Here is a 25,900-nt window from a genome sequence, read left to right on the forward strand (position 1 = left end):
TTTAATGTAAGTGTATCATAATCTGGCACTATTTTAAATGCATAAATAAGGACATAGGAGCCTAATTTTGAGCACCCATTTTTGAAAATCTTAGTGCCAGTGTTTATAATTTTGAAATAATCTCACTCTTCTACAAGTAACAGTAGCTCAGTGTCTTGGCTTCACTTAAATCTGTCACCTGAACTTCAGGGCCTGATTCTGCTCTCACAGCAATTTTATGGTGGAGAAAATCCATTGATTTCTGTGGTGCTATTTCGGATTTATACCAGTTAAAAGGAGTTCAGAATTGCTTTTGGATCTTCACTGTAGAAATTCACTTACACCAGAACCCTGTCTACTTCTTATACACTTTTAATATACCACAAGCAGTATTTACTGTGAGCTAAATCCTTCAGTCCTTAGATTTTTACTCAAATAAAATGTCCACTGACTTAAACAGGAGTTTAGGATGAGTCAAGTCTTCTTGGTTTGCACCAATATTTACAAAATGTCTTTGCTGGGGGGGGCGGGATCTCAAAAGTTCTGAGTTTTTAACGCTTGGAAATCAAGTGAACTGTTCATAAAGAAAGGCCAAAAGAAACAAAAAATAAATAGGTGAGAGAGACAATGTCAAGGTACCAGAGAATTAGCAACCAGCAAACAGCTCAGTCTAACATGACAGAAAACAAAATAACACTCAGGGAAATGTGATTGTTTCCCCACATATGCAGATTCTTGACAATTACTGACTCCTGAGCATTGAAGAACTCTAACCTTGGAAAGACCCTCAGGTCTTTTTTGAATCCCACAATGTCACTTGGCTTTGGCTCTGCTAGTTTTTCAGTGCCGGCTTTCCTGTCCCCTTCCCTACAGAGCTTTCAGGTGTGTAACATTGCAAAGCACTTGTTTTCTTTTGGGAAAAAAAAATCAAAGGGTAGTCTGTCCTGTTTGTGTCACCCTGTGTCTTTCACCCTCCCTTTCTTCTCTCTCCCTTTCCAGCATTGTAATGCACATAGATTAGCTATGGGGTGATCCTTCCCATCATGCAGTCCATTCAACATGATCATGTGAATACTCTCCTCTCTAATGAATTGGGTTGTTGCACCAGGAAGCTGCTGATCACCAGGATTGCACGAGGTCACTGTGAATAATCATACTGTAGGTATCGAATCAGTCTGCCCGGCAGAGGCAAAGTGTCAATCAGTTTAATGCGGTTTCTCCCAATCACGTTTCGAACCTTGATCCGGCAAAGGTGAGCGAGAGGCCTGGGGGGCTCTGGAAAAGAGACAGGACCTAAATGTTAGTCGGGCATTTTCAGATCAGTTGAGTTATTAAGCTAGGTCAGTGCCTCACATGCTGAGCCATGACATTTATTAGGGGCTGTGGAGGAAGGACCCCCAGCAGTGGAGTCAGTGCAGTCAAAGGGGATGAACTGTGAGGTGAGCCACTTATGGTGTGTACATCCTCTGCACAGCACTCAGCTCAGCTCCCTGACAGGTCCAGGTGTGCTGCAAGTGGGGGTGGGGCAGATCAGATAGCGGGGGCATGGGGGAGCAGCTGTGGCTGTGGAGTGTCTCTGCTGTCTGGGATGGGGGGTGAGATTCCTTCCCTCTCTTCTCCCTCATCCCAGCTCATCTTCTCAGTGCCTGACACACCTGCTGAAGTATGCTACTGGTGGATGAGCATTTGCACCTTAATACATGCCCCGCACTAACCACAGCCTGCTTCCAGTCTGTCCGACATTGCAGCCCGGCCAAGTTCTAGATTCAGACCTGCCGGGGGAGGACAGCTGGCTCCATGTGCTAACACATCACACTGCCACATGGGGCTGGGAGCTATGCCCCTGGTTCGCAGGCTGGCGGGAACTGAGACACAATGTGAGGAAGAAGAGAGGAAATACTTCAGATAGCTCTGTGGCAACCCCTCTGGCTCAGCCAGGAACCATGCTCAGCCCTCCTTGGCCAGAACAATGGTAGGCACAATATGAGGCCTTGAAAGTAGCTGGGGAAATGGTTTAGGGATCCCCAGGATTCTGAAGAGGGCCGAAAGAATCCCCTGGAAAAAAGGAGATTTGTAAGTGTGGAGGGGGAATAGGGTGAACCCTTGTGCCAATGAGCCAGGTCACCAAGTAATCCCCTGCATTACAAAATGCGAGCCATGAGGATCTGCCAGCTCAGCTGTCATTAGAATCATAGAATATCAGGGTTGGAAGGGACCTCAGGAGGTCATCTAGCCCAACCCCCTGTTCAAAGCAGGATCAGTCCCCAACTGAGCTGAACCCTAATGCAAACACTGTTTAGCAAAAAGGTGGAGATGCAAATATAAACCAGATAAAAGCTAGAGGGATTAACACAAAAGAGTCTCTAGAACAGCGAAGTCTCACTGAGATCAGTGGCTGCCCAGGCACTTAGGTGTAGTGCTGAAAGAGGGGACTAGAGTTTAGGACTCCTGAAGTCCATCTCAGAGTCTGCTACTGTCTTGCTGAGCGGCTTTTGGGACAGAACAGGAATGGAGTCTTAGAACTTTTAGTAAGTAATCTAGCTAGGTATGTGTTAGATTATGATTTCTTTAAATGGCTGAGAAAAGAACTGTGCTGAATAGAATGACTATCCCTGTCTTAACTATACTCAGTCTCCCACTATTAAACCCTCCCACTAATAACCTGACAGAATTTAATAAGCATGACACCAAATACAGTTCAGTAGAAATTGCACTAAAGAGCTACCCTACCTTTCCACAAGGGATCCAATGATAGAGCGTCCTACCTGTGAAGGAAGGTGGTTTCTGACTGCTGAAGCTTTTTATGACCATCAGGCTGTCCCCCCGCAATGTGACTTCCCTGGTACCGATTCTGGCCTGTGTAATGTAATTCAGCCCAGTGTCATACCTGCTTTCTCTTTCACGACTGCCCAGTCCTCGTAGCTGTCTATGTGCTCCTTTAGCCGGGCACAGAGCTGCACATTGCCCACATAATCCAGGAGAACATCGATAATAGGCCCAGCCCAGCGATTCATCTCCGGAGCAGACACCATATCACAAAACTGAAACAAAAACCATAGCTACTGCAGTAAGTGTGAGATTGATAAGTTCCTCAGGGGGAGACACTGTCAGGACATCATGTTGGTTATGCCTTCATACCATGGATAAAGACAGTTCTTAATTTTCCCTCTGAAAACTTCTACGAAAAACCCCTTATTGCTGCTGAGGGCAAAATCATCCCCTCTCCCACTGTGCGTGAAAGAAACAAAATCCCAGTGGATTCCTGGCTCTGGAGCATGGAAGAGGTATCAACCACCTATAGGGCACAGTATCCTCTGTCACCCAAAAAGGCGTCCTCAGGGTAGTCAAGGATCCATGAGTGGCTGGGTGCTTGGATGAGAGCCCACAGCTTTCCATGGATACCAGCAGAGCATCTGCTTTAAAGTCAGAACAACCTTAGGCTCTATCACCCTTAGCATGTTCCCTTTCTTTTCTTTGGGATCCTAGTCTGGGGAAAGTCTGAGGTAGCAGTTGGCAGGGTAGGCAGTGCAGGGGCACAGGACTTCAACGAGGAAGGATGATGCCTCCAGTAGATTCCCTGACATCTTCAGGTTTGTGGGGCAGCTGAACTCCTGGCTAAGGAACAGTCTGGTGGAGATGCTACAAGATAAACCACATGGAGCTTTTGCTTCACTATGTAGGTTATTCTGTGTCAAAAAACAAACTGGGCCTAATATGGGGCCTAAAGCCTGCCGTCCCCCTTACTTTCTCCTGAAGCAGGAAAAACTCGTTGTCAATGGAAGCTGGTGGGCGCTCAGCACCTTTGAATATCAGGCCACTCATTTAGGTGTCTAAATACAATCTTAGAAGCCTGACTTTCAGCACCCATTTAAAAAATATGGCCTATCTTTCTACATAAATCCAACCCCATCCTTCTGTTTCTTTTAGGGGGCCATGTCATGATCATCACCAAAGTATCTGACTGTTTTCCAAGTGTCATAAATATAAAGGGAAGGGTAAACCCCTTTTAAAATCCCTTCTGGCCAGAGGAAAAATCCTCTCACCTGTAAAGAGTTAAGAAGCTAAAGGTAACCTCACTGGCACCTGACCAAAATGACCAACGAGGAGACAAGATACTTTCAAAAGCTGGGAGGAGGGAGAGAAACAAAGGGTCTGGGTCTGTCTGGATGCTGCTTTTGCCAGGGACAGAACAGGAATGGAGTCTTAGAACTTTTAGTAAGTAATCTAGCTAGGTATGTGTTAGATTATGATTTCTTTAAATGGCTGAGAAAAGAACTGTGATGAATAGAATGACTATCCCTGTCTGTGTGTCTTTTTTGTAACTTAAGGTTTTGCCTAGAGGGATTCTCTATGTTTTGAATCTAATTACCCTGTAAGGTATCTACCATCCTGATTTTACAGAGGTGATTCCTTTACTTCTATTAAAAGTTTTCTTGTAAGAAAACTGAATGCTTTTTCATTGCCCTAAGATCCAAGGGTTTGGGTCTGTGGTCACCTATGCAAATTGGTGAGGATTTTTACCAAACCTTCCCCAGGAAGTGGGGTGCAAGGGTTGAGAGGATTTTGGGGGGAAAGACATGTCCAAACTACATTTCCCAGTAAACCCAGTTAAAGTTTGGTGGTGGCAGTGGAAATTCCAAGGGCAAAGGGTAAAATTAATTTGTACCTTGGGGAAGTTTTAACCTAAGCTGGTAAAAGTAAGCTTAGGAGGTTTTAATGCAGGTCCCCACATCTGTACCCTAGAGTTCAGAGTGGGGAAGGAACCTTGACAAGTAAATTAGATCTGTGTTGCAAGGTCCCCGGTAGACTTCAGTGGGTCTCCTGCTCTTCCGGTTATAAGAAGTTCTGTTTGGGCTATATGGGCCTGATTTTCCTACTCCTTACCCGTGGTATTGGCATTCACACCTGCCTAAAGGGAGCACAAAGTGAGTGTAAAGTGCTACCACATCCAAATGGCAGCACTTTATACCCACTTTGTCCAGGTTTAAATGATGACACACAGTGCAAGACAATGCAGAAGCAGATCCTGTGTCTAATGGTATTCTTCTTCTTTTCTCTGGCAGCCACCCTCTCTGCATATACACAGACTACATTCAAACACTCATCAAATAAACTAACAGAAAATGTTCGGGGGGGAACCACAGAGTGCAACCCTAGGAAATGTGAGTGTTACAGAAACAAAATTACACTGGGGCTGGTATAGCTCTGGACTTTTCTACTCCATTCTTGTCACTCAGGTTCCTTAATTTGGCAGAGAGCAAAGCTACACTGAGTTGATTAAACTCAAGCCTAATTTGATGGTGTCCAGTTTGCAAATTAATCCTAGTTCTGCAGTTTCTTGTTGGAGTCTGTTTTTGAAGGTTTTTTGTTCAAGAATTACCACTTTTAAGTCTGTTATTGAGTGTCCAGAGAGACTGAAGTGTTCACCTACTGGTTTTTGAATGTTACAATTCTTGATGTCTGATTTGTGTCCATGTACATTGGTCAAACCGGACAGTCTCTATGCAAAAGAATAAATGAATAATTTGCAAACTGGACACCATCAAAATAGGCCTGAATAAAGACTGGGGGTGGATGGGTCACTACAAAAAGTAATTTTCCCTCCGTTGATACTTACACCTTCTTGTCAACTGTTGGAAATGGGCGACGTCCACCACGATTGTATTGGCCTCGTTAGCACTTCAAAAGTAATTTCCCCTCCCTTGGTATTCACCCCTTCTCATCAACTGTTGAGAATAGGCCACTTCCATCTTAATTAAATTGGCTCGTTAGCTGACCCCCCCACTTGGTAAGGCAACTCCCATCTTTTCATGTGCTATAATATATATTCTGCTTGACTGTTTTTTTCACTCCATGCATCTGATGAAGTTGGTTGTAGCCCACGAAAGCTTATGCCCAAATAAATTTGTTAGTCTCTAAGGTGCCACAAGGACTCCTCGTTGTTTCTCCCTAATCCAGTCTCCCAAGAGATGAGGCCTTGCCATGTCCAATTATGCATGTCAAGCCAGGCCTACAAAAGGTCCTCTTGTGGCATTACAATAAATTACTCTTCATCTTCATATTTCCAACATTCTAATTCTCAATACGTGAATTGAGAAGAAACCAATTGTTTCCTTTTTACATAGGTAAATGGAAGATTTTATGGAATCATGAGCTAATATATTTGTAGACTGATCTCCCTATCCTAATGTTCATAGAAGTCTTAAGTACTGTAGACTGGAACAATAAACTTTAGCAACAATAGTAATAGTATGAAGTGATAAGAAAAGGAGTACTTGTGGCACCTTAGAGACTAACCAATTTATTTGAGCATGAGCTTTCGTGAGCTACAGCTCACTTCAAGTGATGTACTTTTCAATTCATCTTCCGATATCTAGTTATCTTTTCTGGCTAAAGATTAATAATTCAGATCTATTATCAGCTGTTGGTCTGTAAACAGTTATTGGTGAAAAGTCTGGGATGTCTGTAATTTCAGGTAATCTCATATGATTGAAATAATGAGTCCATATATTTTATGAGGAGAAGTTTAATGGTGAAGGTCCCAAATGATCTCCTGGACTTTATTTCAAAGTATAAAGGTATTCAAAAATATTAACAAGCTAAACCATATATACCCATCTTCTATTAAGCAATCCCCTAGTGCCAAGAAGCAAATTTTATAACAAAAAGAGGAAAATGCCTCCTATGCTCAGTTAGAATTAGTTTGACAATGATTTCTCTTTTACTTTAGGCACAGATAGGATTTTACATGACTTTAACTAGCTTTGTCATGTCAAGTTTAAACTGAACAATCTTCAGGGCAGAGGCTTAGTTTTGTGGGACACTATGCACAATTTTAGGCACTATAATAATTATAATATTAGTTGAGACCCAGAATGGGAAATGAGCTATTTACATGGGAACAGTGTCAGCTGGTTCTGAGTGGCTTGGAAATCGTAGATGGGTATAAACAAAAACCTTCTTCTGTCCTTAGAATTCTAACCACTACACTTTATGTTGAGTTTCATCCGTGTCTTCTGTACTTGATGGGCCCTGTTTTGTTATTTTCTTGAAGAAAACCATGACACACAAGTGATGCCTGCCTCAGTACATCCACTGACAGGCACACGCTTAGTTTGGGACCAGTGTATTGCTATTATGGGTGTACCTTTCCTACATTCTTCAGCAAGGTTTTTCACTCTAGATTTGTCTTGAAGAAAAGATCTTTTTCCAGGAGGAGCTGTGGGGTCCTGCAAGTGCCTTTTGACTCCTGGGGATCCCCTACATGCTTTCCTTTACTATTTTCATCCTCAAAGGCCATTGTTCAGTGACCATACTTCTGGGCACAGAGGGCTGGATGGATTCTCTTCTGACCCCCCTATAAGCTGATACTAAACCAGACAGAATGTGCCCTACAGATCAAGGGGAGCCACTTCTCCCTTGTGACTTTGTGGGGGAAGGGCTGTCACGGGATATCTTATAGGGATGCATGTTGCATTGCAAATTTGGGTGGGGACATTAGCAGATGGCTGAGTGCAAGATAAGAGGATCCTCCCCAACTTCCTTGCCACATATGCACACATTGTGATGCATGGAAATACTGGGGGAGGGGGTTCCCCAGTTGTTCCTACAACAATAGCAACATCTCTCACACTCTCAGAAACTTCACTATCCCTAAAACCTCATTCTTTCTTCAAATGCAATTTACCATTAAAAATAAAAATAATAAAAAATGAATCTGTGCAGGGGAGAAGAAAAAGGAAAGGGATAAAAATCCCTGATTTCAGAATCCTTTGTGGCATTTCTGCCCCAAAGAAGCAAGCAAATAAACAACCCCCCAAACTCCAAAATACATAATTGCTAACTGCTTGACACTGCTTGTTCCATATATGGCCAAAAAAAGCTTTCCATTCAGTGCATATCATTTTGATCATTTTACTTATTAAAATATATTAAAATGTATAATCAGACTTCTCAAAGCAGTCTAGGGGAATCTTTCATTAATGATAGTGGAAGATATGGCTATATCAGAAATATGGCTAATTTACACAACTGGGCATCTAAATCCCTTCAGTGGATTTGCAAATATCAGCCTATGTGTCTAACTCCCCTACACGGCTTTGAGAACCTCAACTATAATTTACATATATGTGTTGCAAATATTGTGACTCGCACTTTCTCTAATGCTATACATTCAGTAAACCAGATTACTGCAGTTATGAACATTCACTAGGTTACTCTCCCAGCTAGAAGGGCTAGAAACCAAATTTGATTTTAATCAAAAGGGTAGAGTCAAAACATCCACCCTGCTCCAGAAAAGAGCAGCATGGCCCCTCTTGACATAGGCTGGCCTGAGAACCACTGGCACAGACCACTAAAAGAGCACACTCTTTTGGCACACAGTGGAACATTAGAACAATAGACCACACATCATCCAATGGACTATTGGGGGATGAGCCCAATAGAGCACGCAATGGATCTTCAAAGTTTACCAGTAAATTTTTAATTGAAAAAGTCTAAAATAGAAAATGTTTCAAGGCAGATCTCTTCTGCCCAAATCCCAGACGAAACAGGGAGTGCTACCTAGCAAGGTAATTTAATTCATGATGGCTCAAATACCAAGGCAAAGAGAGTGGTATCAATGCCTACGTAGGAAGGCTGGTTCTGTGGTTAGAGCACTAGCTGATGATCTGGTTTCAATTCCCAGCTCCACCACAGACTTCCTGTGTGACCTTCAGCAAGTCACTTAGCTTCTCTGTGACACAGTTCTCCATCTGTCAAATGGGGAGAAGAGCCCTGCCCCACTTCATAGGGGTGTTGGGAGGATAATTACATTAAAGAGTGTGAGGGGCTCAGAGACTATGTTAATGGTGGCCATATAAATATCATAGATCAATTAGATTCGTTGGACTTACCTGTACTATGTTTGGCTGTTTGTTCACTGGGGTATCATCCAATCTGTCCCTTCTATGATCCAGCACAGGATGTGGGCCATTTCCATACTGACACTTAAAACAGGAGTCGGCGTCACACCCCATATCCATTAGAAATTTGAGCAGACTGAGGTACTTCATTGAAAACATGATGGTGGCTGGGAAACTAGTGGGATGGCTAGAAATGTACGCATCAATATTTGCCCCGTGGTCTAGAAGCAGCTTCATGGTTTTCAGGCAGCCGTGGCGAATGGAGATTAGCAGGGGGTTGATAAGATCGACGTTGGGGTTGGCGCCAGCTTGCAGCAGCAGCTCTGTGGCGTAGATATTATTGTTAATGACGGCGAAGTAGAGGACAGTGCTGCGCCTGTCCTCGTAGAGCCGGGCTCTCTCATAGGAGAGGGTGGTGTTCACATCATAGCCGGCCTCAATTAGCTCTTCCAAGATGTCGTTGTTGTTGCGCTCTGCCGCAAGATGGAGCGGGCTGATGCCACTGCGCTTGACCCGAGTGCGGCTGGTCACGGGGAGCAGCATTTTGACTATCCTGCAAGTAGGGGATTCAGTGGATAGCTGTTAGCCTTAGACAATCTACAGCAAATAATAGTGAGACACAGGAGTGAGCCAGCTGCTCATGAAAGTGAAGGATTGATAACACAGGCATGAGCCGTGTTATCCTCCACAACTCAGCCAGTGCATTTTCATCCTGACAGGGTGGGGTTAGGAGCAGAGGAACTGCCAGACTGGGTCAGACACAATGTCCATGTGGTCCAAGGGGCCTCTGACAATGGCCAACATCAGATGCTTCAGAGGAAGGAGTAAGAACCCAGCAGATGTAGGATAATCTGCCCCCACATTAGGTCTCACCCTAGTCCTTAAAAATTAGGATTAGTTTTGGCCCTGAAGCATTTCTATGCATTGAGTTTTCACAATGCTTCAAACGAGAGGGAGAGAGCAAAGCCAGAAGCTCAGTTCTGAGCTCATCTCGGGAGTATATTCAGGTCCAGGATCGAAGCCAGCGTTACACTTCAGGTACCAAATCCAACTCCTTGCACTGGGCACCACTCTGGAGCCCTTCACTCTGTGGGTATGGGGAGGGGCAACTCCATGGGGCTATCGGAGTCAACCCAAGCTGGTCTGGTTGTGATGAGCCAAAAGGACAATTAGGAATTAAAATAAAACAAAGAACCAAAGCCGTTTTCCAGGCAGATTGCCAAGCATTAGCCCAGAGGAAAAAAAATGTACAGCAAAATTATAAACCTCAGTAAACAGGAATTTCTATTGGAAACAACGGTGCTTCCTTAACAACTCAAATAGAGCTGCCATCATCCTACAGCCTTAACAATAAAAGTGTGATGAGTATTAAACATATAATAACAAATCCATGGTTGCTTTTAGGTCTTCATAGTTGTTACTATGGGCACGCAATTTGCAATGAACATTTTATTCAGTGAGTTTAGCCCTTCTTCCTGCTTATAAATCATCTGCAAACAGACAGGAAGGTGGGATTTTTGGTCACGGCGCTAGGCTGAGGCCTCAAGAAATCTGTGCAAGCCACTTAATCTCAGTGCCTCAGTATTGTCCTCTCTAAAATGAGGATAATTAATACTTTCCTCCCACCTCACAGAGTCTGGGTGCGAGCCTGAGCCCGGATTTCTACACAGCAATGAAACAGCCCCACAGCCTGAGCCCTGAGAGCCCGAGCTGGCTTGCATGGGCCAGTCGCGGGTGTCTAGTTGCTGCGTACACTTACCCTGTGAGTCTAAATTCATTGAAGTCTGTGAGGCATTTGGTTACTAATAGTGATGAGCACCACAGAAGAGAAAATCAATAGCAGACTGGGTTTTTTATTAATGTATTCATGCTTCAAACCTGACGTACGTTTTCTGTGAGCATTCTTCAACCTATGGGTTGCTGGACGCAGCAAGTATTCCCTTGTGCGTTCACTATTTCTAACTCCTTACCTGAGCTCAATCACAGGACACAGTTTCTCTTCTCTGAACTAGACAACCCAACTGTTATAACTTACTGTTGTCCAACAAAGATTTAGTTCATTTGTGAAACAAATTTTGGGATTAAAGTAATCTCCTCATGGGCCTCAAATGTATCTTCCACAAACAGGTGTATGAATACATGAAGGTTTGTAAAGAGTGAATGAAAAGACATTGAATATGATGCAAAAGTCTCCTTAGAAGGGGGTCTAAAGGTGCAAATAATTTTTCACCCAGCTCTAGCAGTCCCCATGCTGCATTGTAGCTATCTGGAATTTTCCAATGGGGGAGGGGAGCAGAATTTAGATTATCCTGTGCCAAAAGCAAAAGCATAAGCCTGTGCCACTTGAGCTAATGAAAAATCTCTGTTAAGTGATAGCAGCATGTGGTCTTCGACACACAGATAAGCAGTGTTGATTCCAGTTCATAGAAGGCACTGCTATATGTACCCGAGAAGCTAGCTAGTTCTTCAGAATGTCTCTGAAAAGTGTGCAAGCTTGTTCGGAGATATGGACAACTAACACACTATATCAGATGGCATTAAACTTTAGTTCATTTAATCTTTTTTCTCTTATTTGAACTAGGATAGTTAGGGATGTAAACACTGATTTGGATAAAAACAAGTAATAATAAATAATGGTCATACTGTGGGCAGGATAATTAATAATACTTAGCACTAGAGAAGTTCCTGAGCTAAAGCCGTACGTCAGAACACCCCAGCTTTTGTGTGGTTCAGAATCTGAACCTGCTTCAAATTTCCTATCTGGCCCCCTTCTCTAACAAATCAAGCCAAAATTCCTGATCAAAACACATCTAGCTCTAAACAGATCTAAAACACTGGTCAAAACTTTTTATTTGAGAAACAAATTTTTTTAATTGAAAAAATGCTTTTTTCTGTCAAAATGGTCATCTTCATGGGAAATGTCTGTTTGTGATGACAAAAAAAAAAGATAGTGAGGGTCTGCTGAAAACTCCCAAAATGAAAATTTTTAGCAACACAACCAGAGAAAAATCAGCAAATCAATTGAAAGTCTTCAGTAAAACTGAATTTTTTTTGCCTGACTGGCCAAAATTTTTCTGGTCTCAACAACCAAATGCCAACGTTAAAAAAAAAAAAAAAAAAAAAAAAAAAACAAAAAAAACCCCACCACTTTTGGGTCTGGGGCTTTTGACAAAAACCTGAAAAATTTCAGTATAATCATGTATAGTGAAATTTTTTGCTGGGAAATAAAGATTTCCTGACTAGCTCTGCTAAATACCCCCAGAATTTGTGTGTGTTTTGAGAAAATCTAGATCTGAATCTTGTTGCCTGGGTCCATCCCTGCGCAGCAATTATACAGCAGGTGGTGAATAAGTACTAATTAACAACTAACCCATTCCTTCACTCAGCTCTTGAGCCTCCTAAGCCATCATAACTAACAAATAAACAACAAACATTTAAACCCCCTTAGGGTCCATTTAAACCCATTTAGGGCCCAATCCTGCAAGACGTTGGGTGCCTTCTACAAGGTACTGGCCATCTTTAGCTTGACTGCAATGGCAGCTGCTCAGCATATCCCATGATCAGAATATTTACAGGATAAATCCAACTTAATAGTAATTATTATAACTTTTAAAGCATCTGATGATGCCATGTGCTTAGCTGCTCCTGAATGGTGCTAAGCTTCCTCTACTCGGACTAAAATGAGAGTTGGAGACATGCAGAACCTTATATGCCTATTTACATGTTGGACTATGATGTCTCCCATGGCAAGTTTATAGCTACACCATTATTTATATACCTGAAGAAGTTTTGTCTTTATTTAAGGAAAAGATCCAAAGCCTACAGAGGAAATTTCCACCCAGAGCCTTTCTCAAAGCAGAGACTGACCTCATGTAACAAAGATGCTCACCAGAATCCAGGCGATTTGGGTGCTGCTTAGATGGCTATCATCCATCACCAACAAATGCTTCATAATAGCCATAAAAGCAAAAAAAGCACATGCAGCACTGCGATTACACCATGCCAAGTGCCAGCATTAGTCATCCCGTGATTTACTGGGTCTTGTTAAGATTTAAGGGTTGCTTTTGTTCTCTTGCTCAAGAAGTGAATGTGCTCAGCCCAGCTCTCTGTATCTGATTGAGAGGGGCCTGAAGAATCCTGAACTCCGAGAGTATTTGAAATCCGTACTTGGCTCTGGATCTGAATTTTGCAAATGTCCCCTCTCTTGCTAAAGTGACAAACCCAAAGCCCAGATCCAAAGCCCCCTGCATGTATTTTAGGATTGGGGATGGGGAACACTAAAATCGGTATCAGGAACCTAATTTTGCAGCTGGAGCCCATCTCTCTTTCTGACCCCAAGGGCTCTGTTCAGCATGACCGTGCCTCCAAGGCTGCAGACTGTACTTCCTATTCAAAGGTGGGGGGTTCTTCCCAGTGAGAGACATCCAAGCAAAGCCAATTACTGCTTTACATGGCCACCCAAGGCCACCTCCTTCACAGGGCCACCCAAGTGCCATACTCACACTGGAAGTGATGCTAGATTCCCCATGGTCCCTACCACCTGACCCTTTCTGCCACCTGAGACCAGGGATGCCTGAACTAGGGACACAGGGAGTGCAGCAGCGCCCCCGGCTTGAAATGGTTTTCATCATATACAGGGTTTTCAGTTTTGTTCAATGGCTTCCAGCACCCCACTATACAAATTGTTCCAATGCCACTGCTGGCTGCATTGCCTCCCAGCTGCTGTAGATAATAGGATACCAATAAAAATGCACCTAGTGATTGACTGCCATCTTTAAAAAATCAAAATAAATCACAAACAAATTCTGCCCTTCTCCACCACCACTCCTGAGCACTGGGAAGAAAGGGGTTAAGTGACCTCTTGCTATGATCATGACACCGATGATACACAATTATGAATTCCATGCCAACAAAATTCATTTTACATTAATATTGACAAGGCATCATTTAAAATAAACAAACACCAAGCAATAAGAGTTGAATGTTGAGCCCTGGGACCACATTCTTGGCTTTTTGACGTTATGAAGCCTCCGTGTTCTGGCAGCAAGTCTGAATGTGGAATTCCTGGAGAATTACATATTAAATCCGCAGGAATATAAAGAGAGGTCACCATGAAGGGTGTTATTATACTGAATACCAAAGGAATTAAGAACGACTGGCCACTTGGGGTAAAGCTTTGTCATCTGGATAAATATTTGATTTTGGCCGCTAAAGAAAGGATACTTTTGTTTCACTTCAGTTCACAGCAGTTATAAACCAAAAAATGTGTTCAACCTTTTAAGTGTGAAGGAACTAAGACTTCTGACTTAATTCTGAACTCATTTGCACTGATGGGAATCAGCAATGACTGGTGAGAGATTTGGATCAGGCCCCTTATTTTGAAAGTGGGGTTGGACTCAAGTTGGAGAGCTTTGGAACTGAAGTTAAACTTGTCCAGGTTTTGGGGGTGTTCAAACTGAGAGGTCTTGTTCAGGTTTAGTATAGGCATTCAGATTCAGAGCCACTTTTCCAGAGTTTAGGAAAGGAGGACTGGAACGGGTTTTTGCTCTGACCCTTTTCTAGTTTAAAATACGTTTGTTTTTAAGAAAATCTCTTTTTAACTTAAACCCCAGAGAGAATTCTGAGTCATGCCAGCAAAAGGCTGTAATAGCTACTCCTACTCACATGATAGCAATATATACATCAGTTACATAAATTCACTCCGGGATGCCTCCTAGCACATACAGCCTCCACAACGGTACAGTTACAGAAAATAATAATCCTTATATACATCACAGTAATATGGAGAAGTTTAGTTAATGTCTGCAAAGTGCACGGAGATCTTTGGATAAAAGGCATGGTGTTGTCAAAAAGGTTTGGTTCTTCATGCACTATGAAATGGGAAAAATCCATACACACATTTTGCAGCTGTATTTAGTTTCTGATTCTACTATTTATTTGGGGATTTTCTGGAAAAATTAATAGATCCATAGAATTTAAGGCCAGAGGGAATGATTAGGATCACCTAGTCTGATCTCCTGCATAACTGCATAGATTTCACCAAGTGGTTTCTACAACAAGAGCATATTTTTTAGAATGATATCCAACCTTGATTTAAACACTTCAAGTGCATTGGTTTTTGGCATTATTTGACTAGCTCTAGTCATTACATGGTTTAATGTGCACATCAGCAAGAATAAACCATGCTAAAATATTGTTGGGCCACACACATCCATCACATCCTATGGTAAGTTGTTCCAATAGTTAATTACTCTCATTATTAAAAATGTGTTTTGTCGAGCTTCAGCTTTCAACCACTGGAACTTGTTATGCCTGTCTGCTAAATTAAAGAGCCATCTATCAGAAGTCTTTTCCCCACTTACAGAAGGTGATCAAATCAATTCTTAACCTTCTCTTGTTTAAACAAAACAGATTGATCTTATTTAGACTGTTACTATAATTTATAGCATATTCTGCAGACCTCAGATCATTCTTGTAGCTCTTTTCTGAACTCTTTCCAACTTCTGAACATCCGTTTCGAAGTGCGGACACCAGAACTGGACACAGTATTCCAGCTGTGGTCTCTCTAATGCCATAGAGATTCATTTATCCACTCCTCGCCTGTCATTTATCCACTCCTCGCCTGTCAGCCTTTGAGTTATTGTTCTCTAAAAATGGTGATAAAATCTGAACACACTGAAGAGTTGGGCAGCATGTTCTGCTTCTGAAGGCCCACCACTAATAAGTAATATCTCAGCTGAGGTAGCAGGATCCATCCCTGGTGTGGAAGGGAAGGCCCTATGACTGGCTTATACCATCCCAGCAAACACACCCTTGAGTTTAGTATTTGAAACCCAAACTCTGTGAATATAGGGCCAGATTCCTAGGTGGTATAAATAAGTGTTGTTCTATTGACTTTAATGGAGATATACTGACATAAATATGTGAGTATCTGGGCCATTAATTTAATAAAATATCTGAATTCCTTTCTACAGGGTGAAATGATACAATAAAGTGATTAAAAACACACCAAAAACTTACTCATAGTTGCCTTTTTTGGATGCTATATGAAGAGGTAATAACCCATCCTTATTGGCTTTGTTAGCATCGGCACCTTGGGACAAGAGAAACTCCACCACCTTTTCATGTCCATTTTTACAGGCTTCATAAAGAGCAGAGGCACTATCGCTGGCTTGGGTGTTGATATCAGCTCCTAAGAGCACAAAAAACATTGAAGAGCTAAATGGCTAGAATCAGATGTAACATATTTTGGATCAACAGCCCAAGTCTCCATGACTTACCTAAGGTTTCAACTACAAAACTGTCAGTAAGGTCAAGTGATTGCTCATATTTTCCTAGCACTATTTGCTGGGGTGGGGTGAGAATGTGGTCAAGGCAATAAAAGAACAGCTTATGTCTTCTTCACTGTGTTTCTGCTATGAGGTAAATGTTTTCCCCAGTGCTGAGGGACTGAGTGTAACAGGGTATTCCCTGGGGCCAGCCACTCCACCAAGGACAAACCATTGCATATAAGTGGTAATACACTACATAGGAAGAGAGATTAAACAGCAGTACCCACAGGATAATACCCACAAAGGGTGTCTACAGTTAGATTCTGGTCACGAGCCCAGCCCCACCCTCCCCAGCTTCTTTACCATGGTTAAATATGGTTGAGGAGAAATCATGTTATAACATGGCCTTTTCTTGCCTGCATGGACAGAGAAAGTCCCATGTTATATAACCCTGTGTTGAAGAACCATGTTTTAATCCTTGTGCATATATCCAGGCTAAAAGATGATTCTGTAACATGGTAGGGATTTTGCATTTTATTTTATTTTTTGTATTGACTAGCTCTAGTCATTACATGGTTTAATATGCACACCAGCAAGAATAAACCCTGATAAAATATTGTTGGGCCACAACCACGTTGAAATGTAGCTATTTTTGTGGCACAGTTTTAGGACCTGAAAACCTGTGTCAATTTCCAAACTGGGGCTTCGATTGTAATACACAGTGCCACTCTGCCTTCAGGCTGCCTGATCTATGGGTATCTTAAAAGAGAATTACAATCCATTGTTTTTCTGCTTCCCAAACTCTGATAAGAAACAAACAAAGAAAAAGTACACCCAATCAGTCTTTTGTTTGGCCGTGAAAACTCCCCGCCAAAGAGAACATTTCCCCCCTAGCTGAAACATCTGTGTTTTGTTTGGCAATTTAAAGATACTGTAGCTCGAAACACCAGGAGAATTTCAATGACAAAACACAAAACAGAGCTACTTTCTTAATGAGAAATAAATGAAATCTTTCTTTTTTATTTATGGCAAACATTGCTTATTGTAAAAATACAATTATATTATTACTGAGATTCTCAGCGGGTCTTTTATGGCTGGGAAATATTGGGCACTTTTATTGGACTTTCCTCAAAACTGAACTTTAAGGGAATACTAACATGTAATTGAGTTGAACCACAAATTATATTCAAATCAGTGTTTTAAATCACGATGGAATAACTGGTTAGTTTTCAATGTCGCATAAAGCTGACTTGTGAAAAAAGTGAACTGGAAAGCCAGCAATATCTTTTGTTCTCTATCAGCCATAACTGCAATCTGTATTTTTACAGCCACATATCTTTCTTTAGAGATTTTTCTTATCTTCATTGCAGTTTAGTTCTTATTTCATCAATATATTTCATAGAATCATAGAATCATAGAATATCAGGGTTGGAAGGGACCCCAGAAGGTCATCTAGTCCAACCCCCTGCTCGAAGCAGGACCAATTCCCAGTTAAATCATCCCAGCCAGGGCTTTGTCAAGCCTGACCTTAAAAACCTCTAAGGAAGGAGATTCTACCACCTCCCTAGGTAACGCATTCCAGTGTTTCACCACCCTCTTAGTGAAAAAGTTTTTCCTAATATCCAATCTAAACCTCCCCCACTGCAACTTGAGGCCATTACTCCTCGTTCCGTCATCTGCTACCATTGAGAACAGTCTAGAGCCATCCTCTTTGGAACCCCCTTTCAGGTAGTTGAAAGCAGCTATCAAATCCCCCCTCATTCTTCTCTTCTGCAGGCTAAACAATCCCAGCTCCCTCAGCCTCTCCTCATAAGTCATGTGTTCCAGACCCCTAATCATTTTTGTTGCCCTTCGCTGGACTCTATATGCAACATTTCTATATGCTGGGTCTGATTCTCCTTTACTCTAAGGAGGCTGCGCTGCTCTGGCAGTGTAAAGGAGACAGATTAAATTATATTCAGTATAATTATATTTGCATCCACTTTTAAGTTCCTTTTACATGACTAGAGTGGTGTAAGTGGCCTTAGTGTAAATGAGAATCAGGCCCACTCTATCTATCTATACAAACACACTGACACACCACATATTGGCTGATTCCCAGCTGGTGTAAATCAGTGTAGCTCCATTAACTTAAATGCTGCCTCACCAATTTATACCAGCTGAGAATCTTTATTATTTGATAAACTACATAAAATTTGTTGTTTGCACTGGACATTAACGACAGGCTTAAGCATGGTCTCCTTGTATTTGCTGGCCTGTTCACAGCTGAAAGGGGCCGATGTATCATTTCTTTGTAAGGGATGGTGAAGCCAAAGGGTTGGTTTTACATGCATCATGAAGTGCCAGGAATCTGCTCTGGTGCATGTGTACGAGAGATTTTAAGGTTATGAACCCACCTGAGAAGAAGTGAGCACAAAGACTCATGGGACTACAGGAGAGAGCTGGATTCTAAAAGACCTTTCTGGGGGGGAAGTAATATGAGATGTGACTTCTTGACTCATTATGAGAATCAAAATATTCTTATTCTTCCTCCGACTGACTAAGAAATATATTCTTCCTGGGCCATATCTTGCTTGTCTTACTCACAACAATAGACATGGTAACTTCAAAGGGACTAACTCCTCACATGAGTAATGAGAGCAGGATTTGGCCTTACCTAGGGACTTTAAAATCCTCCCCCCTCCCTAACACTAATAAATGTATTTAGTGCTTTTCAACTGCAAAGTGATTTGCAAACACCTCCTCATTAATCCTCCTGGCACCCCTATGAGGTGGGAATGGTGAGTATGGTATCGCCTTCTGTAAAATGGGGATAACGAGGTGACCAGCCCCAGCGCAGGTGTACAAGTGTGGAAGGTACCAGAAGTCTTCTCCCCTCTTGCCCCTTGCTAAAGGGTCGGACAAAAATCACATAGATTTCAAAGACTGATCCTTGCCTTCTGGAGCACAAGCCACTTGAAAAGGGATAGGGAGGGAAGGAACCAAGCTAAGGTCCCTCCTACCACCTTGTCAGCCAACAGAGCTGGCTGTCCGAGAAAGGGAGTGTACGCTGCACCCTCCTACAGATGAACAATGCTGCACTTTCTCTGCATGATGTGGAGCTCTAGGAGGCTTTGTGCCCCTCATTGCTCCCACTGGAGACCTGTGGCTCCAAAACTCCTACTCAGGGCTATGGCTGAAAGCTACAATAGAGCCTCAGTGAACTACCCTATGCCACAAGAGGGAGTCCCTTGACCATGGGAAAAAAATATCTTCCCTGTGACCTTCTGAGAGACAAGGTGGATGAGGTAATATCTATTTATTTCACTTCAGAAGTTGGTCCAATAAAAGATATTCCCTCACTGACATTGTCTCTGTAATATCCTGACATAGGTACAACAGCATTGCATACTGTGAACCTTCAACATTATGGAAAACAGGACAAAGTGATATAATATTTGAGGAGAACTAGCTTTGCTCAAGTCATATCTTACCGAATGTTCATGAGCAGACCGTGCCTGGCTAACATTTAACTCTGATCTTATTCTTATCTTTCCCTGTCTGTGACCTATTCTTCTGTCCCTGAATTTTTATGATACACATGTACAGTGAGAGTCACAAAAATTTTTGTGTCATCATTGCCGCACAAAGTAAGGGCACCAAATTGCTTCTAAACCGAGTGTCCATTGATACTGAAGAAACACAATCATTGTGCACCTGTATTCTAACCAGCAGCACCCCCTTCTCACCCATGTGGACTGTTCTTGCTAGAAGCTTCCATGGGAGCAACAGGTGTTCACCACCTCTGAAAACTAGGTCTCATCTCCAGTTGGCTACTGAAAAACTGAGCCAACCAAAATTAGTGGATACTTTTGAATATTTAGGCCATAATATATAAAGCAAATGAACAGCACCACTGTACTCACCACACTTGGCAAGGTATCTCAAAGCATCTAACTGCCCACCCTCGGCAGCCACAAATAAAGAGGTGATCCCATAGGTGTTCTTGCTTTCAATCTTGGCTCCCCCTTTGATCAGGATATCAATTATTTCTATGTCATTCCGGGAGACAGCCTCATGGAGAGCAGTCCATCCCCGATTGCATCGGTGGTTTGCATCAGCATTGTACTGCACCAGCATCCTTACAGCTTCGACGTTTTTGCGTTCACAGGCTGTTTCAACAAAAAGCAGGTCATTTAGGCCAAACTTTTCAAGAGGCCACTAACTCTGGGTGCCACAGTTCTGGGTGCCCCATTACAACATGCTAGAACCTGAGGTACCTAGAATCACAGGCACAGGTGCCGGCTTCTTCTTTGCCCCGGGAATACTCAACCCCTGCTCTGTCCCTGATCCCACTCCCACCCCTGATCCCACCCCTTCCCTCAAGCCCCCATCCCCACCCTGCCTCTTCCTGCCCCTGCTCCACCCCTGCCCTGCTTCTTCCCACTCAGTTCCACCCCCAACTTTCCTTTTGTAAAAAGCTTTAATCAAGCGTGTCCCATTCCCGCTCTTCCCCCTCCCTCCCAGCACCTCCTGCATGCTGTGGAACAGCTGATCCATGGTGGGTAGAGGCACTGGGAGGGAGGGGGAGGAGTTGATCGGTGGGGCTGCCGGCAGCCAGGAGGTGCTGGGGGGGAGGAGGAGCTGGCTGGGGGGAGGGGGAGAGGTCTTGGGGTAAGACTGAGTCTTGCTGAGAAGATATGACTGTCTCTTTAAGGCACCAGGAGCCTTGTAATGAAGGGTGGGGCAATGCTCCTTTCTCTCCCAATCAAGCCTCCAACCAGTCAAAATAAAACCCTTGGAGAAGGGCATCACATAAGGCATCACATAAGGAAAGATTGTTCTGCTAGTAAGCCTTCAACCCTTACTCACAGAAGGAGCAGGAGTGACCTGGGTTCTCCTTGTGAGGCCTTGGAAGAGAAGTGAGAAATGCCTCCAGCCAGGAGGAGCACTGGGAAGAAATCTGTTGGTTATCAAAGTTTGAGTTTAAGATCATTTTGACTTTGAAAGACTTTGGCAGCCATGCCCAGTGGAGCTGGTGATAAGAAAGTTAAAGGGACCCACCAAGAAATAGGTAATATGCTGCCTGGGTAATACACTGCCACCTGTGAGCAAGCAGATTTTGTGCTGAGACTAATAAATTTTCGTAACAGTTTTCTAAGGCTGGGTGTGCTTCCATATGCTATGTTTTGTCCCATCTTTTATATTTACTGAAAAGTGAAACAGTCCCTTAAATCTGGTAGCCTATTTTGGGCCAGATTTTCAAAATCCAGTGTCAAGCTGGGTCTCCATAAATCCAGGCACTCAAAGAGAGTGGCCACTTTGTAAAATCTGGGCCTATACGTTTAAGACTAGGCTAGTCAGAGCACTAGAGTGAGTCCCATGGGCACTAGACAGAGCACTACAAAATGTACCATGGGGAACCATCCGTTCACAAGGAGATGGACCTGATGACCTAAGAGAACTTCTCCTTCTCCAAACTCTGATTCCATGGATTTTGTGTGGCTTTGCTGAATAAAGTGTGCTCAACACAAAGCAACAATGTAGCGTACCCAGGATACCTTATAGCATTTTTTCATATTAGCATACATCTGTTGTAGTAAATACTGTACATTTGTGCCTGTGCCCACACTATAAGTGAACGACTGACGTGTTCTCAATTATTTTTGTTCTGATATCTAATAGGTGCTTTGAATTTTGAATTTAAAAAACACATACATACTCATATAGAAACAACATGGGCTTGATCTTTGGAGGTGCTGAACACCTGCCACTTCAGTTGAAATCTAGGGGGCTCAGCACCTCTGAAAATCAGGCCATTTACCTTTATAGAGTGGAGTCTCCCTGGACTTGTTTGTAATATCAGGTTCAGCCCCGGCTTGCAGCAAAGAAAGTAGGCAGTCCAGGTTTCCCCTGCTTGTTGCTATGTACAGCGGTGTCTCTTCCTGAAGCGTACGCTGATCAATGGTTCCAGGGTATGCTAATGAGATGTCATTGTTCCATAGTTAGTAAGGCATATAGCATATGTTGTCTAACTGAAACGAAGAACTCTGTTGCTAAACATTTTGGGGCAGGGATGAGCTAAGTATACTTGGTCCTGTCTCAGTGTGGGGAGGATGGACTAGGTGACTTGAGGCCCTTCCAGCTCTACATTCCTATGATGATTTCAAACATGACACACCAAATGCTAAGAAATTACCCAAGAGATGGCTTTGCCATGCCATCCAGACCAGATTCCACTATTCTCTGCAACACCACCCAAAACTCTCTGATAAGAAAGATTCTTTAAAAGAGGAAAATAAAATCATGACATTACATATCACTCCATATATTAACGCTGCAGTAAATATGGCATTAGAAATCAATGCTGCGCTAAAAAAATGCATGAATGAGTTTGCTGACACATTAAAGTGCTTTCATCTATACAGCTGGCCTGGATTTAGACAGTCATAACAATACATGCTGGCTAACACTCAGCCTTAGAGGTGATGCATTTTCTGGTTATCAGTAAGAGGCACCTTATCTCACTGATGGAGAAATTAACCAGCATGTTAGCAACGGATCTGAAGCAGAACACAACAGCCAAGCCCCTCGAAGTGCAGATCAAGTACAGATGAGGATTCAAAGTTGAGGACTCGGGGCTGGGCCTGCCTGTATCATGGGATAAAGTGAAACACCAAATCTGAACAATCCTGAGCTTTGGGGGAAGTTTGGCTATGAAGCCAAATCTGGATGTAAATTCAGGCCCCTCTCTAGACCATCATCTCTGGTGGGGTAATCCAGGACCCAAAGGGGTGGAAAATTTACCATGTTACTGCACAGAGTGTCTGCAGTCCAGCTTCTCTCACTGAGGGGCTCATAACCAATCAGCACAAGCGGCAAAGGTGACTGGCACGGGATAGGAGCAAGATGTGGCCAACGTATTCCCTGAGAACAGGATGACTCAGTGCGGCCCTTGGGCATACTCTGCTGGTGAGGCTCCAGTGAAGTCCGAGCCACAATGTAAAGCTGCCATGCCCCAGTGGAAAGCCTGGGGAAGGGTGATGATGCTGTCTTCAGCGGGAGGGGAGGCAGAGGATGGGAGTCTGCATGAGGATCAGAAAGGTGCAACTTGTATCTGCCAGTGCTGGCGGTGCCATTTATTGGATGAAATAGAAATAAACCGGAAGGGTTAGAGCATAAGCCAGTGCACCCCAGAGCAGTGCTCCTACTGACCATCGGTATGTAGCATGCCCTTTGACTTGACATCTTGGAGCATAGTGTTTAGATCCATGTGTTGTGATACCCAAAATCTGTGCTCTGCATTTTCTTTTTCGAGGCACTTTAACCCTTCAAAATCCTTCAGGGTCCCTCCCCTCACCCCAAATAAACAAAGTCAAAGTAGGTTGAGAACATCCTGTAGATTGACTATAAAATAGGTTAGAGAATAATAGGTCGGACACTAAATTAGGTTAAAATGTTAGAAATGTAGGTTGACTATAGCAACTGGTGATTCAAAAAGCAATTGAGCAACTGTTCTCCAATGGGAACTTGAAACCAAAAGTAAACCAGTAGCCCCATTATTAACTATTAGCAAACAGAGGCCAGGCCAGATCTTGAGCTGGAGTATATTGGTGTAGTTCCTCTGACTTCTCTGGAATTACATTGATTTACACCAGCTCAGGATCTAGACCACTATTTTATACCCTAAGAAACCAGATAATATGGGGCAAGCCTACATCAACCCAGAATAGCGACAGATATCAATCAGCACTTAAGATCTTAACTGTTGTTTATTATGTACAGACTGCAAGCTGCTTATTCAAATAGGTGAAATTCATACACATGTACAAAGCTTGAGTAAAGGGTCTTTTAGCTAGGAACTGAACAAAGGTTGGTGCGATGTATTAAAACTCTGTTAAAATTGTAGCTTGTCACTTTAAATTTCAGGATTTTTCCTGATCCTGCTTGCAGTCTGTAGGAAAGTGTGTGATCTGGGCCTAGCAGTACTCAGTCTGCAGCCAGCTAGCCTACAGTCAGGTGGAGTGAGCTGTGCCTCTCTGTTTCAGGGAGCAGCCTGCTTTGTCCCCCTGTGGTTTTAGGTTCTTGTGTGTTATCTAAGAAATAAAGTAGTGTTACAAGTACAACCTTTCAGCAAGAGTATTAATCTGTCTCTGTGTGTATGCCGTGAACAGAACATGGGAGTGGTTATATTTTCTTCTTTTTGGCTGATATTTTTAGTTTTTCTTCCATTTGTAATCAGCTGTTTTTATTTTACTAACCTCTTTGCAACACTTTCAGGCAGCCTGCTTGGCCATAGTAGGCAGCTTCGTGCAGTGGTAGCCAACCATCCTTGTTAGGTTCGGAAAGGTTCTTCCCTGATTTCATCATATTGAGCAAGGCACTTTCATCTCCTTCCTTGATTGCTTCCACTACAGGATCCAGCTCTCTTTAAAACAATGTTGAAAACCAATGACATTTTGCAGCATTACAGTAAAGCTTTTTTTTTTTTTTAAACCAAGACGGTTTAAAGCCTAGAGCCCACATATGCAAACTAAAATGGCAAGATTTTGGTGGCTCTGGGGTGCACTGGCTGCAATGGACACTAGCTCTATAGTACTATGTGATTGTACTCCCATGTACTGCTTTCCTCTAAAAGGTAACTCGGGATGGTCAAACCTGTCCAGAAACCTCTTCCCAATGCTTTGCTCCAAACTCACACCTAACCTGCACCAAACTTTTCTGAGGTTTGCACAAGTTTGCTTAATTGTGTAAAAGAAATGAGCCCAGAAGTAGAAACGCTGAAATACCATGAGGGATTGTTCTTGTGGAAAGCAGAAAGTGCTGGGAACCTCACAAGAGAGCCTCTTCTGAGAAGACAGCTGGTCCAGTTTCTAAGAAGTCAGCAATGTAGTTCAGATCAATACCTGAACCTTTGTGTAAAGATCTGAAATCACGTCCATTGAGTTAAGGAGGGGAAGAGAAAAGCTGTCCACCCCAATGAAACTCCAAACACAACACAGTAAGGACTAGGTATTAAAAAATGCTCAGTTTCCACTTAGGCACCAAAATAAGTGGCCAGATTTTCCGAATGTTGAGTTCCTTTGAAAATCTGTCTGTAGGAATCACAATGGGAGCTGCTGAATGCAGAACAGTTGTGAAAAACCGGTCCTTTTAAAAATATTTATATGGTATCTGAGCTCTTGAAAATCTGCCCCTTAGCTCTTTAGAAAATCCCTAAAGGCACCTTCCTGAAAACCCCTCACCCAGGTGAGTAGTCTTCATTCCCATGAGTTGTTCTTTGAATAAAAACTACTGGTGTCAGTAAGGGGTTTGGTGGACCAGGCCCTAGATGCACTAGCCAAGCAGACTCCACTGCAGCACAGAAAGTTTAATGAGTGTCTCATTGGAGCCCTTGTGTGATTGCCTGCAGCACAGCTGGTCAGTATAAAAGAATAGGTTTCAGAGTAGCAGCCATGTTAGTCTGTATTCGCAAAAAGAAAAGGAGTACTTGTGGCACCTTAGAGACTAACCAATTTATTTGAGCATAAGCTTTCGTGAGCTACAGCTCACTTCATCGGATGCATACTGTGGAAAGTACAGAAGATGTTTTTATAGACCATGAAAAAATGGGTGTTTATCACTACAAAAGGTTTTCTCTTCCTCCCACCCCCAGACATTCTTGTTAAACCCTGGATTTGTGCTGGAAATGGCCCACCTTGATTATCATACACATTGTAAGGAGAGTGATCACTTTTGATAAGCTATTACCAGCAGGAGAGTGGGGTG

The 25,900-nt window shown here is 42.8% G+C and overlaps 1 protein-coding gene across 1 annotated transcript in view; it reads right to left on the reverse strand.

Annotated features, from left to right (window-relative positions):
• Nucleotides 1-602: 602 nt before the first annotated feature.
• The window catches only part of ASB2 (ankyrin repeat and SOCS box containing 2), a gene marked incomplete at its 5' end in the record, with an annotated part of 31,256 nt that continues 5,958 nt past the window's right edge, over nucleotides 603-25,900 (reverse strand). Inside the window, 7 exons of the mRNA XM_084629819.1 lie at nucleotides 603-1,254; nucleotides 2,867-3,020; nucleotides 8,874-9,435; nucleotides 15,903-16,074; nucleotides 20,059-20,304; nucleotides 21,957-22,112; nucleotides 24,394-24,560. Of these exons, the coding sequence (XP_084485945.1) occupies nucleotides 1,118-1,254; nucleotides 2,867-3,020; nucleotides 8,874-9,435; nucleotides 15,903-16,074; nucleotides 20,059-20,304; nucleotides 21,957-22,112; nucleotides 24,394-24,560 (1,594 nt within the window). The 3' untranslated portion in view covers nucleotides 603-1,117. The remainder of the gene's footprint in view (nucleotides 1,255-2,866; nucleotides 3,021-8,873; nucleotides 9,436-15,902; nucleotides 16,075-20,058; nucleotides 20,305-21,956; nucleotides 22,113-24,393; nucleotides 24,561-25,900) is intronic.

Source organism: Lepidochelys olivacea, assembly GCF_965140295.1.
Source record: "Lepidochelys olivacea isolate rLepOli2 genome assembly, chromosome: 6".
Lineage (NCBI taxonomy): Eukaryota > Metazoa > Chordata > Testudines > Cheloniidae > Lepidochelys > Lepidochelys olivacea.